We start from the raw sequence: 14,718 nt of genomic DNA on the forward strand, positions 1-14,718 counted from the left end.
GTGAGACTAATTTAACTGAGAAAACCAAATCTGATGGGGGGTGGGCAGGGAAGCAGCATCAAAAAACCCCATCAAAAGCAGCCTGATCCAGTGCAGTCATATTCTTGAAAGCTCTACTCAGCCTAAAACATTTGATCTCAAATCTAAATAAGCACTCAGGGATATCTGGGGTTATTCTGAACAAACTGAATTCACCAAATATTTTAGTAACTTACTACACAAACAACGAAAGTTGTTAACTCAGCATAATCACTGTACATGAGGCCTCAAAAAGTTTGCTCATGCTGGCCCTCCTGACTTTCATATTCCCAGTGTCACTTCCAAATCCCACAATGTATGTTGCTGACCATTGGTGCAATTACAACTCTTATGCAACAGAAATCAGAATGCAAAAAACTGATGCCAGGCACATATATTCAGCTTTTGCAGGAAACACCAGTCTACAGCCAGAACTGCTCTTCAACACTTAACAAAATTATGTTCTTTAAGGAGGAAAAAAGTATTCAACTGACAGTGATCTGAAAAGCAAATTTTAAGCATCCTTTACAAGTGCAATTCCCTTTAAAAAAACCCCAAAATCAGAGAATCTCTACTTCAGCAGATGCAATCCTATCAGTCCACAGTTGTTCTTCTAAAGACAGAACTTCAAATTCTGCAATGAACGACCAATGAGCCCAGTGAGAACAATAAATGAATCCTCAACCACACAGGAAAAAAAAGTTGGAAAACTGCTCCAGACTTCCACAGGTGTGCTTAGAAGATTGCAATCTTACTTGGGTGGGGCAGGGCTCCCTGTGGTTTGATGAGTCTATGAAAAGCTGTTGAGAAATACCACATCTGAGCTGTGCCAGAGTACTTTTCATAATTACATGATTTGCACAACAGTGCTGAAGGTGTGGCACATCATACAAATGCAACAGCTTCAGTCTGTGACACAGTACTGCCAGTGCCTCCAGCTACTCTGCTTCCAACTTCAGCACAAATTTCAGAAATTAAAATGCGTGGAAAGACTGCACTCCAATTGGAATTAGCAGATATCTGCCCACATTATTTCACGTGACAGCACTGATTAAAAGCCATTTTCAATTTCTATACCATTTCTACTTTGCATATATATCTCCTCCTAAATGCCCAATTACAATAATAACCTACCTATAGATCTGAAAAAAAAAAAAACCAAAACAAAACCAAAAAACATTCTGCACTCTCTTTTGATAATTTTGAAGCTTCTCAAAGCAAATACATGCCGATTTCTGTACTGCTTACTGTACACAGCAGGCCTGACTGGATTAAATACCCAGGGGAAAGCACACCACTTTATGGATGGGGGGGGCCTTAAACTCTCTGACTTCCAAGCTACCTAACAGGAGCAGAAGACGTAGAGACACTTAAAAATGAACATACTGCATTACTTATTAACTGAGAGCAAACCCGTTGATATTTGGATCACAGCCTTGCTGGCAATGCTTCCTCCCAGTGCTTTTTTAATAATCTTCCTTCATCACAAGACCTCCAAAGCAACTCTGGCAGGAAGCTTTCAAGGGAAACTTATTTAGGCCATTGGAGAGCAGCTCAGGCTGCATACACTCCTCTAACCGACTTGCTACCTTCAGTAAGGCTGGCTTCCAAATGCCAGCACCAAATGCAACACTCCTCCAGTACACAGTGACACAATATTCAAGATCAAGTAACAATATTTAAAAGTGCTTCCATATTACCTTGTGAAGTTATTATTGCAATCAAGAGTTTTCGTGGAGAGACGAGGAAAAGCTACTTAACCAGTGTACATCACTCAGCATGGCAACTACAGCTCCACAAATCTCTAGAACCCCAGACAATGACAAAAATAGCCACTGGCAGACTGAACTAAAACTCACTCTCCAACCTATTCTGCAACATTTTGCTATCACTGGCAGACTGAACTAAAACTCACTCTCCAACCTATTCTGCAACATTTTGCTATCACTGGCAGACTGAACTAAAACTCACTCTCCAACCTATTCTGCAACATTTTGCTATCACTGGCACATCAGGTGGCTGCCAGAAAGTTTCCTGGATCACTATCCTGTTCTGGAAAGGTCAGCAACAATTACAAACAGGACTGACAAGTTCTGAGGCAGTTTAAGACAACATACTTGATGAGAGATGCCCTGTAATTACAGGCTGCAGAAAACTGCCTTCCAAATATTTTTCTACAACTGGGACGCCAGCACCACCCAACAGAACTAAAACCACACAATCTTAGAAAACAGCATCAAAAGTAATAGAAAATGCATTAAATTTTGACAAGGTATTAATTTACACGCAGCATTGTCTGTTTAATTTTAGATTACAAAGTTACATCAAACCCAGCAAATAAGACATAGTATCTAGCGTGACTTGACATAAACCAGCATTACATATCTTTAAAAGAATAAGTCACCAAAACGAGTACAAACAAGAAGACGACAGTACTCTACAGACTACTAGGCAGTTAATGTAGCAAGAATCACATACTACTAGCTGGAAGTGAGAACTGAGGCACTACAGCTTTACTATACTAGTAGAAATGCAACAGGTATTTTTAAAAACCCCACGATTTCATTTGGTTTAAGTTAACAAGAGCCTGCTGTTTTTTCACTGGACTGCTTTAAATTCAATGCACCTAGCTTTTTTCTCTAGCCACTTGTTAAGACTTCTACAGTTATCTATGCGAGTACTGTGTGACTTATCTTTATTTTCTTAAAAAGCATTACAAACAAAAAACTCCCTTAGATATGGTGCCATCATTATACAGTTCCCAAAAAGCCCTCATACCTTCCTCCTGCCTCAGTGCTGTAAAATAACGCTGGTGATTGCCCTGCAGTTGGCTCTCCCTGTAAGTGCTGGTTCGGGAGAAACTCTGAACAACAAAGAAAAATTTGTTCTAAGTGCTGAACTTCTTTGTTGAGAAGCAGAATGCATAGGAGGGTAGCCATAAACTGGCTATTATTTTAAGCTATGAAGTTATATTAATACCTCAGAATATCTTTTTAGTTTTGGTACTTTTATCTAAGTTCTCTGAAGGGTGGTTCGCTACTGCCATATGCTTCTTGTTGACAACTTTGCTTACCCTTGATATTCTGAAGATAACAGATGGACTTACAGAGTTAAACTTCTTGTCAATAATTTGTTTTTGTAAAAAACCATTCGGGACAACAATTTTTCCTGTACTTCTCCTTACCTTCTAATAATTTTTCCACATGACTCCACTGTAAAGCGCGTACACCCTCTAAATCAAAAGCATTACAGAGAAAAATAACTGGTTTTGCAAAAGGAAGCAGAAATACTACCACACCTTGGCTCCCGGAAACTGCAATCAGGGAACAAGTTAAGTAAGCAGCAGCCTTCCCACACCAAGGCACTGACACTACGAGACAAAGGAGAACCATCTTTCCTTAAAAAAAAAAAGGAACACCTTAAAATACATCCAGCCCTTCAGTGGTCCCCGGTCGGTCATTCCCAAAGGAGACTTTCTCTCTTTCTCTCCAGTGACTACAGGCACAGTGACTCCCGCTACTACTCTAAGCAGGGCCTACTTCCCACGTGAAACCGAGATAGTTGTGTCCGCTCTCGTACGGAGCACAACTGAACACAACTACAGCAAACAAACAACGACAGCAAACATCGGGGGTTATCTGTGTAGAAAGCTAAATTTAAAACACCCGGCGCACGGCACGTTTAAAGGGAATGCCCCTGAACAAACAACGATAATGTAAGGGACAGCAGTGATGACAAGGTATTTGCATTCTTAAATCAATGAGCAAAATACTAAAAAAAAGACGACCTCTTCACTCCTACCGACTCACAGGCAGGTGACCGTGACTCCCAAACCCCCACAGACCACCTTCACTGAGATGCTCCTTGGCCTGAAGGGGGGTCCCAAGCCACGCCTTAAGCCGCAACAGTCTTATTAAAACTACTCTCTAAAGTCCTTCCAAAAACGTGTATTTAAAAAAAAAAAAAAAAAAAAAAAAAAAAAAAGGAAATAATCTCATACCAATTTGAAGAACACACTGACCCTGCAATTGCCAGCGGCTCCTCTCCCCTCAGCAGCGGTCCCGGGACAGAACTGAGCACGCAGCTCCTCCGGCAGACAAAAGGAGCGCGGAGCGCGACCCCGCAGAGCTCCGCGGCGTCGGACGTCGGCCCCGCCGGGAAAAAGTCCGCTGCCCACCCCGGGCCGGACAGCGCTGGTAGCGCGGGGCAGGGCCGGGGGTCGGAGAGCAGCCCCCGCTCCTGCCTCGACACACGGCTCCCCCGCGGGTGCAGCGGCGGCTGGAAGGCGCAGCCCCCTTCGGAGGGTCCCGCGGGGCGGCCCCGGCGGGTGGGGGATGGGGCAGCCGCCCTCCCCCGCGCCCCCGAGCCCTCCCCCGCCCGCTGGGCGCCCTCCCGCCGCCGGGCAGCGAGGACAAAGGAACGGCCGGGCCACCTCGGCCGGGTGGGCCGCGCAGCGCAGGCCGCACTCACCGCTGCAGCACCAGGAGGAGGGCGAGCCCTGCGGGAACTTGGCCGAGTCGGGCGCGATACAGACGCTGGAGCCAAGGTGCGGGCACTCCATGGCGGGCGCGGCGGAGCGGGGCGGGCGGGCGGCTCCTCGCGGCGCTACAGCGGCGGCGTCCCGCGCACAACAGCCATCTTAAGGACGGCCTCCCGCTCCGCTCCGCGCCGCCCGCGGCCGGGCCGGGCTTTGCGGGCAGCCGCCCTCTCTCCCGTCCGCTCCGCGCGCCGCTCCCCACCAGCCGGGCTTTGCGGGCAGCCGGCCGCCCCAGGACAGCGGCGAGCGGCGCGGCCCGGTCTGGCCTGGCCTGGCCTGGCAGACAGCGACCTCCGGAGCACGGGGAGCGCTGTGGGGTGGAAGGACCTTGAAGAGTCATCCGCTTTCAACCCCTTCCACTGGAACTGGTTGTTCCAGGCCCCATCGAACCTGGCCTTGAACACTTCGAGGGATGGGGCATCCACAGTTTCTCCGGGCAACCTGTGACAGTGCTTCACCACCCTCACAGTAAAGAATATTCTAATAGCTAATCTAAACCTGCTGTCTTTCAATCTGACCCCGTTCCCACTTGTTCTCTATCGCTTCATGCTCTGCCATATAGTCATGCCCCATCTTTCCTAGTCACGCCCCATCTTTCCTCTAGGTTCCCTTAAGGTACCGGAAGACCAGAGTTAGGTCACCCTGAAGCTTGTCTTCTGGCTGAACAATCCCCAAAATTCTCTCAGCCTTTCCACACAGCACAGCTGCTCCACTCCTCCGGTCACCTTGGTGGCCTCCTCCGGACTCCTGCAGGTAGCTCCACGTCCTTCCTGTGCTGGGCACCTCTTCAGGTGGGGTCTCACCCGAGTGGGGCAGCATCCCTCCTTTCCCTGCAGCCCAAGGACACGTCTGGCTTTCTGGGCTGCGTGCACTGATTGCCAGCTCATGTTCAGCCTGTCATCCAGTGTTCTGTAAGATGTACAGCCTGAGGCTTGTGCCAGCATTTTTTAAAGAGCTACATGGCCTCAAATTTAGCTTGCTAAATTGAGTAGGCTGAATTGCCTACTCCATGACTGTAATATTTAAGTGGCAATAAAAGTACAGATGTTGTGTAACAGCTTTACCAGACAAAGCAGAATAACAGTTCTCACACTCAGCAATTTGCAATACCAATATACAGTTCCTTTTCAAATAAAGCCAATAAAGTCCACCAGCATAAAAGTGGGGATATTTTATTCTAAGGAACAGTGACAACCATTGAATATTAAAAGTTTTAGACCCTTTCTCTTACCTTAATGTGAGAAACGCAATTTTGCCGCTGGTTTTGCCTGTTGTGTAACCTTCGTGTAGACACAGAAAGCATCCACCTCAGTCTATTATATGTGGTACTCTATTTCATGGAGTAATACTTTTAGAAACCGACAGTTCTGTATGGATTTTCAGATGAGATACTTTATATATTCATATCAAAGATGTCTTGGTGGTCACTAATCTCCTTGGCAAAACGTCATTCTTTAACCTTTGTTCTTTTTCACCCTGTTTACACAATGGGGGGAAATTCAGAGCATGAAAGACTCAATTCTTTACAGCATCAGAAACTACTTGGACTACACTCCATGGAATTAGTTTGCATTTCTAGCTGTGTAGCTAGAAGCAACATCAGGTCATTGATACCAAACTGTGCATTAAATGGCTGCAAATGTTACCTTGACACAAAACCACAGATCTTCCTCACACACCCCCATCCTACAAACTTGTAATATTTGATCTATTAGGTAAGTTACATTCCCATCATATACTTTAGAGGTTATATTATATATAACCAATATAAAAATCTATATAATATTTCTATAAATTTCTATTTTTATAAATTTTAAATGTATTATTATATTTATATAATATTTTATATAAAATTTATATTTAGAAATTTATATAATGTTCTGAACAAGCAAATACAAATAGAGAAAAAATCAAATTGGGAAAACTATTTAAATTTGCTTCATACAACATACAAATCTTGATATACATCTAAGAATTGCTAATTTAAGGAGCTTTTAAAAAGCTGGTCATGTTAGCGTGCTTTACATTAGTCAAAGGGTCCTTTTGTTTACTCTGCACCCTCTGCTACAATGTATAATGAAGACAATACATTAAAGCAGCAGTTTGACTGCAGTTGCTGTCTTTTCTAACCAATGCATACATTTAATCCTTGTGTTGTGCCCCACCCATCCTTACACACAAATAGTGAGTAAGAAACCTCAATTAGATCTGCTCTTCTCACTTTCCCCTTGTACTTGCATCACTTGGCCTTCTCCAAGCAGTATAAACCACAGTTTAACCAAAACAGTCAGCTCCTACCTCTGTGTCGATTATGTTAGCAGTATATTTAGTCTTTCAAAGTAAGGAAACAATATATTAACAAGATTAAATTTAAATATGGTAAAATAAACATGTTTATATGCTTTTGGTTGTCTACTTTCACTTTAGCACTGCTATTACTGACTTTACACCTTGTTCCTTTGCAATAATGGAGTTTTCTTTCTTTTTTCATTTGTGGGTTGACAGCCATTCATTGCATCTTTGAACAGTGTAATTCTGTGCAAAAATGTGCTCATTTCTTTGTTTTAGTTGCCGTGCCCACGGAAAATGTGGTAGCCTTTAAGTGTTTTTATCTCTAGCTGCCAAGGTAAGTACTTAAGTAAGGATGATTTTATCTGTTAGGGAGTCATGATGCATAGCAGTTATCACATATGTGATGATGCATAAGGACCAGTATAAGCATGTTTGTAATGCAGCCTCTTTGCCTGTTGAAAAATAATTGATCACTAATGCAACTCTCAGCACTCAGATCTCAAAAGCTTTGCTTACAGTAAACAAGTGTAGTTTTCAGTGGCTTGCAGTGAGGTGTACATGTTGAGGACAGAGGAAAACTGAAGTAGGGGCTCTGGGAATGATTTTCCTTTTTGGTTAGCTTTTCAGTAAGATTTCTTCAGTACAAATCACTTGATTTGGAACCAGAGCCTCTTGCTCCCACCCTTCCTCAGATCAGAGTAATTTAGATGGTAGCTAATATAAATCCTACAGGTATGCTTATAATGGGTTCAATCAGTGCAGAACAGGAGCTTGTGATTTAGCACTGTATATTAGAAATTTCTATTTAATACAGCATATCATCATCTCTACTACAACAGAGATATTTCACTCAACATCCTATTCTGGGATATATGTAGTCATCTATCTATGCTATAGGCTCCACCTGAGAGCATTTGAGCTTAGAATTTGGTCCTGAATGGTATCTTGCATATATACTAAGAATTTACAGTGGGAGTGGGGAAGTTTGCATGGAAAGTTCTTTTGTTCTGCTGTATTCCTCAGAAATAAAATTGGTGGTGTTAAGTATTTGAAAACATTGGAAACATTACTTGCCATGAGTATGTATTATCACATGATCTAATGATGCAGTAGCAGCATTTTTCCTTGTGCTCTTGGCTTCCTTAAAAGCCACTAGATGAGCATCGCTCAGTAGATCAAGTGAAGCAGATTGTTGCCTTAGCTGACTTCCACATTTGCTGTGGAAATTGGAGAGCATGAAGTGAAGAAGGAATGATGCTGCAGAAGTGGAATGAATGCTGACCTGAAGAACTGTAGTTCAGTCTTTGCCAGATAGTTCTAGTGTATGACCTGGCAGATTATTTAAACCAATTTCTTTACTAAGTAGGTCTGTTTGCTTGTTTGAAGACTAATGTCTTTCTCAACTACAGGTGTGAAAAGAGTCCAGCTCTGTTCAGAGCACACACATTGGACTTTTCCTATCTCTATGGATACACATCCATCCTCCACTTCTAGATTAAATGCATAAAGATAGAAAGAATATCATCTCCCATTGCATGTTTCTTCTCATTCAGAATGAGGGACATTGGCCGATGCGCGGAACACTCAGGTGAAATGAGTATTAGCAAACCTTTTGCTCTGAGCACTGGGTTTAACCTTGAGTGGCAACTAAGCTCCACACAGCCTCTCACAGTGACCACTCTGAACACACTACATGCCAATCCAGACCTAGTAGCCACTTGATAGATTGGGCTTTCACCTCTAATTTCCCAAAGGTATGGCACTGAATCTTTCATGTATGATGGCAATAGTAATGGAGACCACAGAAGCCCAGAACAAAGAATCACTTCTTTACTTTACCAAGCACTTTACTTGGTGCAGGTGCAACTCTGAGGCGGATGCTGGCATGCAAAATATCAAAAGAAGGCATCAGAATATAGGTAAGTTGCAACACAAGGTCTCAGCTTAATAAAACCTCTACTGAAGTTGGCCAAGAACTTCTGTGACTTTAATGCCATCTGCAGAGGACAGAAGCTTAGCTGCGGGCACCTGTGTATGAAACTGCACTAGAGCACATTAAATACGACAAGCACATTTCTGCTGACATGTTGTCTCATTAACAAATCTATTTCCATTTCCTGTATGGCCTCTGAAAATAAAGCTCACACTTTTTCAGTGTTTGATCATAAGAACACCAGCACCTTCCTTTAAAAGGTTCAAGAATCTTCTCTAAAGTGCAAGATCTCCGAGGTGAAGGACAAAGAATTTAAAAGGAGGCAAATGCCCAGAGCAAGCACCTGTGACAGTTCGGAGCCTGAGACTGGAGCGTACAAACGGGCAGGACTTGCGTCCCAGCACGCCCAGGACACTGCCCAACACACCCCTTGAGGGCGGTGTGATACAAGGCATGGAGCAAAGGTTCCAGGGCCGAAGGACGAGTTCTGCACTCTCCCTGCTCACACTGGCACTGCAAAAAATTCACGGGACATTACTGCCACGGGATTTATGGTTCTCTTCAGTACTATGGAAGCATCCCTCATTTCTTAATGAGCTATTTACTGTGGGAAATAAGGTTGACTTTGGCAGCACAAATGGCATTGGGCTGATACAGATTCCATCAGAAGATTGTGTTTATTTTTTTAAATATAATTCAAATATGTATCTGAGATCTAATTTCTTTAATTTCTAAGAGCCTATACTAATTTTACAACACTTTTCCAAGGATTCCAGAAGCATCTCATTGGAAAAAAAGAAAAAGGCAGTGCTTTAATTCTGCCCCAAACTTTGTTCTGCACTATCCCAGCTTGGGCACAATGTAAGGGTGTAAAGGTGAATGTGAGTAATCTCTGTGGTGGGTTTTTTTGAACAAGCCAATGAAGATGTGATGAACAAATGGTACAGATAAACTCAGTGGTTTTCACAGAAGGTATTATTTGTACAGACAAAGAGTTATTTTAAACTCATGCTTTAAAAAAATGCCTGAAAGTTCTCATATGTCTGGCAGTTACCAACACCAGCTTCATCAATTGTTTATTGTGCTCCAGAGACTGCTCAATAATACAAGTGCATCAGGGTGACATCCAGCAGTATTAATTCATGTCACTGGCATTTAGTTTTTACTGTATTTGTTATGTAAACTTTATATTACATTATTCCCAAAGGCAGTCTTGAAAATAATGATTCTGTACTTCTGCTTAAGCTTACTTAAAGGTCAGCAGACTTTATTTCATCCCATCAGAATAGAATATTTTATAACCAAGATAACTAATTTCTCCTCATCACAACTGAACATGGCTTACTCATTAATTTTTGGCAAATGAGGGAAGTACAGGTATATTAAAAAAAAAAAAAAAAAAAGATAGCTTAGTTTACATACTGTATCAGAGCATGGAAAAGAACTTCCAAGCATCCTGTTGAAAGAAAGCCTAGTAGTATCTATTTGCCTGGAAAACATCATAGTTGAGACCAGCTCATCCATTTGATCAAGGAAGGGAAAACTGTTCAAAAGCACTTCAGTAACTCTAGAACCTAAAACTCACTGGTACTATTTCTTGTGTCACAAGTAGCAAACCCATAGCTATTTCTAAGCTACAAGTACTGCATGTTTAAATGACATTCAGGTTTTCAATTTCACTGCTATGATTAGTTAATTAACAAATCTAAGGACAACAGACAATAATCCAGATGCAAAAAATGTAAGAAATATTACACTGGTAATAATCTGGGAGGATTAGGAAGATAATTAAATGGTATAGAATTATACTATTTCAGATAAAATTTAGGAATCAGAATGCAGAACCTACTTGCCAGTGAAAAAATAACATGTAATGAAACTATTGTAAAAGAAATATTGAAATTAATTTCTGAACTCCCATCTCAAACACTTACAAATGGAAAGTCCCAAGATGAACTGGATGATCTAAAATGAATTTTTTCACCTCTAACATGTGTTACAATATCTAATTGTATATACTAATTATAGCTGTTGAATATTACTACAGTAAAAGTATCATATATATCTCTGAACTGTAATTCTACACAAATTATATCACTTTTCTGCTATATTAAAGAAGATTGTTGATAATCAAAAGACTGTACAAGCTATTTCTGCTTCTTTGTTTGCAGTAAGCTACGAAGGCATCCCACCTGTCTCTCTTCTGCGCGTACTTGCCTCCAGTTTTGTACAACAAATTTTGAACTGTACTGCATGCATATTAGATCTTGGTTCTACTTTACTGTCCACAAATAACTGTAAATGCTAATACAAAAGGTGCCAGCATCTCAGAGCATTTTGGTTCTGAAGTGTTTTGACTCCAAAGCAAAGTATCTCTGGAGAAACTTGCCATTATACACAAAGACAGTATACACACTTCATTGATAACTAGCTTGAATGAGACTTGTGTTAGCAAAATGGCACATTTTATCCTGTTTGGAGATCAGCTTATTACCAGGGAAACAGGAATTTTATTGCCATGTCACTAGGATTACATTATTATGTTACTAATATTGTTATTATGTTATTCTTCAGGCCCAGTTATTCACATTGTCGAGTAGCACTCTGAATTGTGAAACAGGAGACCATTGGCCCAGATTTCCTTTCTTTACTCCCTTCGCTTAACATCTGTGAATTCAAGGACTGAACAAGGCCTTCTGAAATGTTCCTGCTCTAGCTGGAACTTGAAACTTGAGATGGCAAAATCTCAAGGGAGAGGGAGATGTTCAGCTTGTTCTGAAATAAGCTGCTGGGACATCCTGTGAGCAGAACGAAACCTTTGAAAGCAGTCTTGCCAAGCCCCAACCACTCCAAGTTACGGGGCTGCTGATCAGGCTGACCACAAACTTTGCCATACTCATCCTGCCATACCTCCCTCATTCGTCCTGAAGACCACCCAAAGCCAGAACCAGCCTGCCTGCTGGCTGGGGTTGGGGCACTGGCACTTACTTATGCTGCCAGCAGGCTGCTGTTCCAGTCATTTCTTCAGCCAATGCCCAGTCACCCCTGGCTGTTCCTACAGAGAGAATTGTCCATCACCTTGCCATGAGAAAAGGAGCAGATATTGTTGATAGTGCTGTATGAGCATTATCAATATTAAACCACAAGGTATCTATGTACAAGAAACATAAGACTTAGGGCTACCTGCAAGCTTCTTCCTGCAAGAATGTGCACTGTGTACCTTTTGTCTCTGTTGTTGGCACATGCTGCTTACAGTGTTTACAAATTCTTCTGTTCTCAGAGACACCTACAAACATTTCAGTAGTTTGAGATTATATTTACTCAGCTGACTACAAGTTGTCACGGGGTGTGCAGATGCATCATTAAGGGCTGAAATGAAAAGTGAAATTAAAGAATCCATCTGACTTGCCATCATCTGGACACATTTGTGGAAAATGTGGAAATGCAGATAATGTGAAAAATCTTTTCATGTATTGGCTGTCAATGAAGAAGTAATTCCCATTCACCTCTGCAAGCAAACAGCTGCAGCATTTCTTGGCTGTGTAATAAGAGAGGCTATTCAGCAATGTTCCCACTCTACAGTGCTGGGCTATGCTGGTCCTTTTGACTCTATTTGCTATGATAATGTGGTTATCAGTGTGCATGAAATACCACATTGCAGCTCTGAACACAAGACTGCTGCAGCAAACAAGCTGGTGGGACAACTGCAACAGCTCCATGTTCCAAGGCTGCCTCAAAGAGCCCCTTGTGGGGAGGTTTCAAGCCAGCAGCTGCACCACTGGTGCACTGCCTTCCTGAAGGGAACCCAGGCCAGCAGATGGGGACTCCCTGCATTCCTGGAGACAATTAATATTTTGAAAGATTTTGGGGACATATTATTAAAATGTAAGCAGAATACATTTAAATTTAAAACTTTTTCATGCCTTCATGCAAAAAAAACCTGGCCCCCGTTTCTCTCTCTCTCCACTTGTAACTCCCTGGGTTGTACAGTCACTATGTAGGATTGACATTTCTGGAAACCTACAACACTGACTTTTTTCACACTGGTTTTTAAAGCCAACATATGACTGCCAAAGTGTTTACTGGCCAGACCAACCAAGCGAGCTTTTTATGTCTCCAAAGATAAATAAAATAGTGCTTGGACCACAGCCTGCCTTGAGTTTCTGCATGAAGCTCCACAGAAGGAGATGGCTATTTTAATCATCCTGTAGTTTCTTAAACATAGGTTCTCCTGCTGGTTTAGAACAGGCTCAATTCAGAACACTAAGCCATAAATACATTTAGAGCTGAGGCTGAAGTAGAATTAATATTCATCTCGCTAGTTTTATTTTAAAACATACCTTTGGATCTCTCAATGTGTAGCAGAGTCAGTGAGTCACTCCAGACAATTTAAAGATATTTTGGAAAAAGCTGTAAAGTGCATTTTTGGGTTTGTTTTTCTGTCTTCCTTTTTTTTCCTTTTTTTTTTTTTTTTTCCTTTTCTTTTTTCTTTTCCAGTCACAAGCAGACTTGGCTTCGTTATTTGGCGTTTTTTTTGTAATAGAAAAACTAGAGTTGAATGGCTGTTAATGAGCACATAATCTCCCTCAGTGACACAGACATTCCAAGAGAAATGGAATGACTTCTGGTTGGACTCTAGCCAGCCATCCTGTGTTGATGGAACTGGTGGAGTAGTGACAAGGGGCCTCTGCATCCCGTGCAGCAGCAACTGCTGTGAACCTAAATGCTCAGAGCAAACAGCAAACTGGAAGGAGGAAACTGGCCATTTTTCCATGCTTCCCCAGTTCATATTGCCTCATGTGTTTGGCTGGCCACAGTGTGGAAAGTATGCAGCACCTACAGATATTTAGAGAGGTATAGCGTCAGAAATTAAGCAGAAGCAAGTCATTCCCAGAGTCAGAAACTGACAATCAGCATGGGGACTCCCAGTACCCTGCCCAGCTCACTTTCTTCTAGCCTGCCAGCTTAGAACCTAGACAAGGCCAGAACTGACAGTGTAATACCTCTGTCTTCTCTATAGCAAGGCTTTACTCTGGCTACTCCTTGCTCAAGCCAACACCATGACCATGTGTGTTGAATGAAGCAGACAGCAGAGGCCAGCAAAAAAAATCATCCAGTTATTTTGAGGAGTATTTCGGGCATGATCCAGGGGTGCAAAGCAGTGAGGAGAAAGGTGTTTTTAGCATTTTTAGCAGAATGCCTCACTTTGCTGTACTGTGTTTTGTGACTTGTTTGCTTGAGCCTTTTTTTAACCATACTTTTGGGCTTTTCACTGTGTGCAGACAGGACAAATATAGTGACTAACAAGCATATACCTGGTATTTAGTTGTTATATAAAGTGCACCTGAGTACACCATGAATTCACATTTTAGGTTTGCTGGAAACTTCTTTTGGAAATTTTTTCTGGCCTGTTGCCACCTTTCAAGGATCCTTTCTCATCCCTCCGCCCCAGGCAAATCCTCAGCTTGTTTTTAAATTATTATATAGAAGCCCTGTTAGTCACAGCAGTGACCACAAAAAACATTTTGGCTTTGAAATTCTTATTTCATGCAACTTTCTTAGGTAACCTTTCCTAACATAGGATACCATTTGTGCTTGTCATGTGGTGGCAGAGTCACCGTCCTGGTAAGTGACAAAGAAATTCCTTGGAGCCTGTTTTAGATAGCAGATCTTCTTGCACATCATTCATAGCCATCCCTATGAACAACACAGCCCACTAGCCTGCTTGGCCCCCAGGAACACACATCTGAAGTGACCCTCCTGCCCTCATCAACAGAATGAGCCATGCCCTTGCAGAGCATGCAGTAACCATGCCCTACAGGCCAAAGCAACATATCCACCTCAACCCTGTGACTGAGAACCTCTGTTAAGTCATATTTCTATTAGCACCAATAAGCTTTATTACCTTTGTATATAATCAGTTTGTTATGCACTACAT

General features: G+C 42.2%; 1 protein-coding gene across 5 annotated transcripts in view; it reads right to left on the reverse strand.

Moving 5' to 3' along the window:
- Positions 1-5,696, reverse strand: part of USP3 (ubiquitin specific peptidase 3) — a 45,280-nt gene extending 39,584 nt beyond the window's left edge. The window contains exon 1 of one of the 5 annotated variants that reach the window (XM_041489782.1): positions 5,281-5,696. In XM_041489782.1, coding sequence (XP_041345716.1) covers positions 5,281-5,374 — 94 coding nt within the window. In that variant the 5' untranslated portion in view covers positions 5,375-5,696. Of the gene's footprint in view, positions 1-3,316; positions 3,934-4,018; positions 5,133-5,280 lie in introns of those variants that run through there. The other 4 variants (XM_041489783.1, XM_041489784.1, XM_041489786.1 and 1 more) reach the window with 4 other exon arrangements.
- Positions 5,697-14,718: the final 9,022 nt, after the last annotated feature.

The sequence above is a fragment of the Pyrgilauda ruficollis genome, unplaced genomic scaffold, assembly GCF_017590135.1.
Source record: "Pyrgilauda ruficollis isolate IOZ18807 unplaced genomic scaffold, ASM1759013v1 scaffold96, whole genome shotgun sequence".
NCBI lineage: Eukaryota > Metazoa > Chordata > Aves > Passeriformes > Passeridae > Pyrgilauda > Pyrgilauda ruficollis.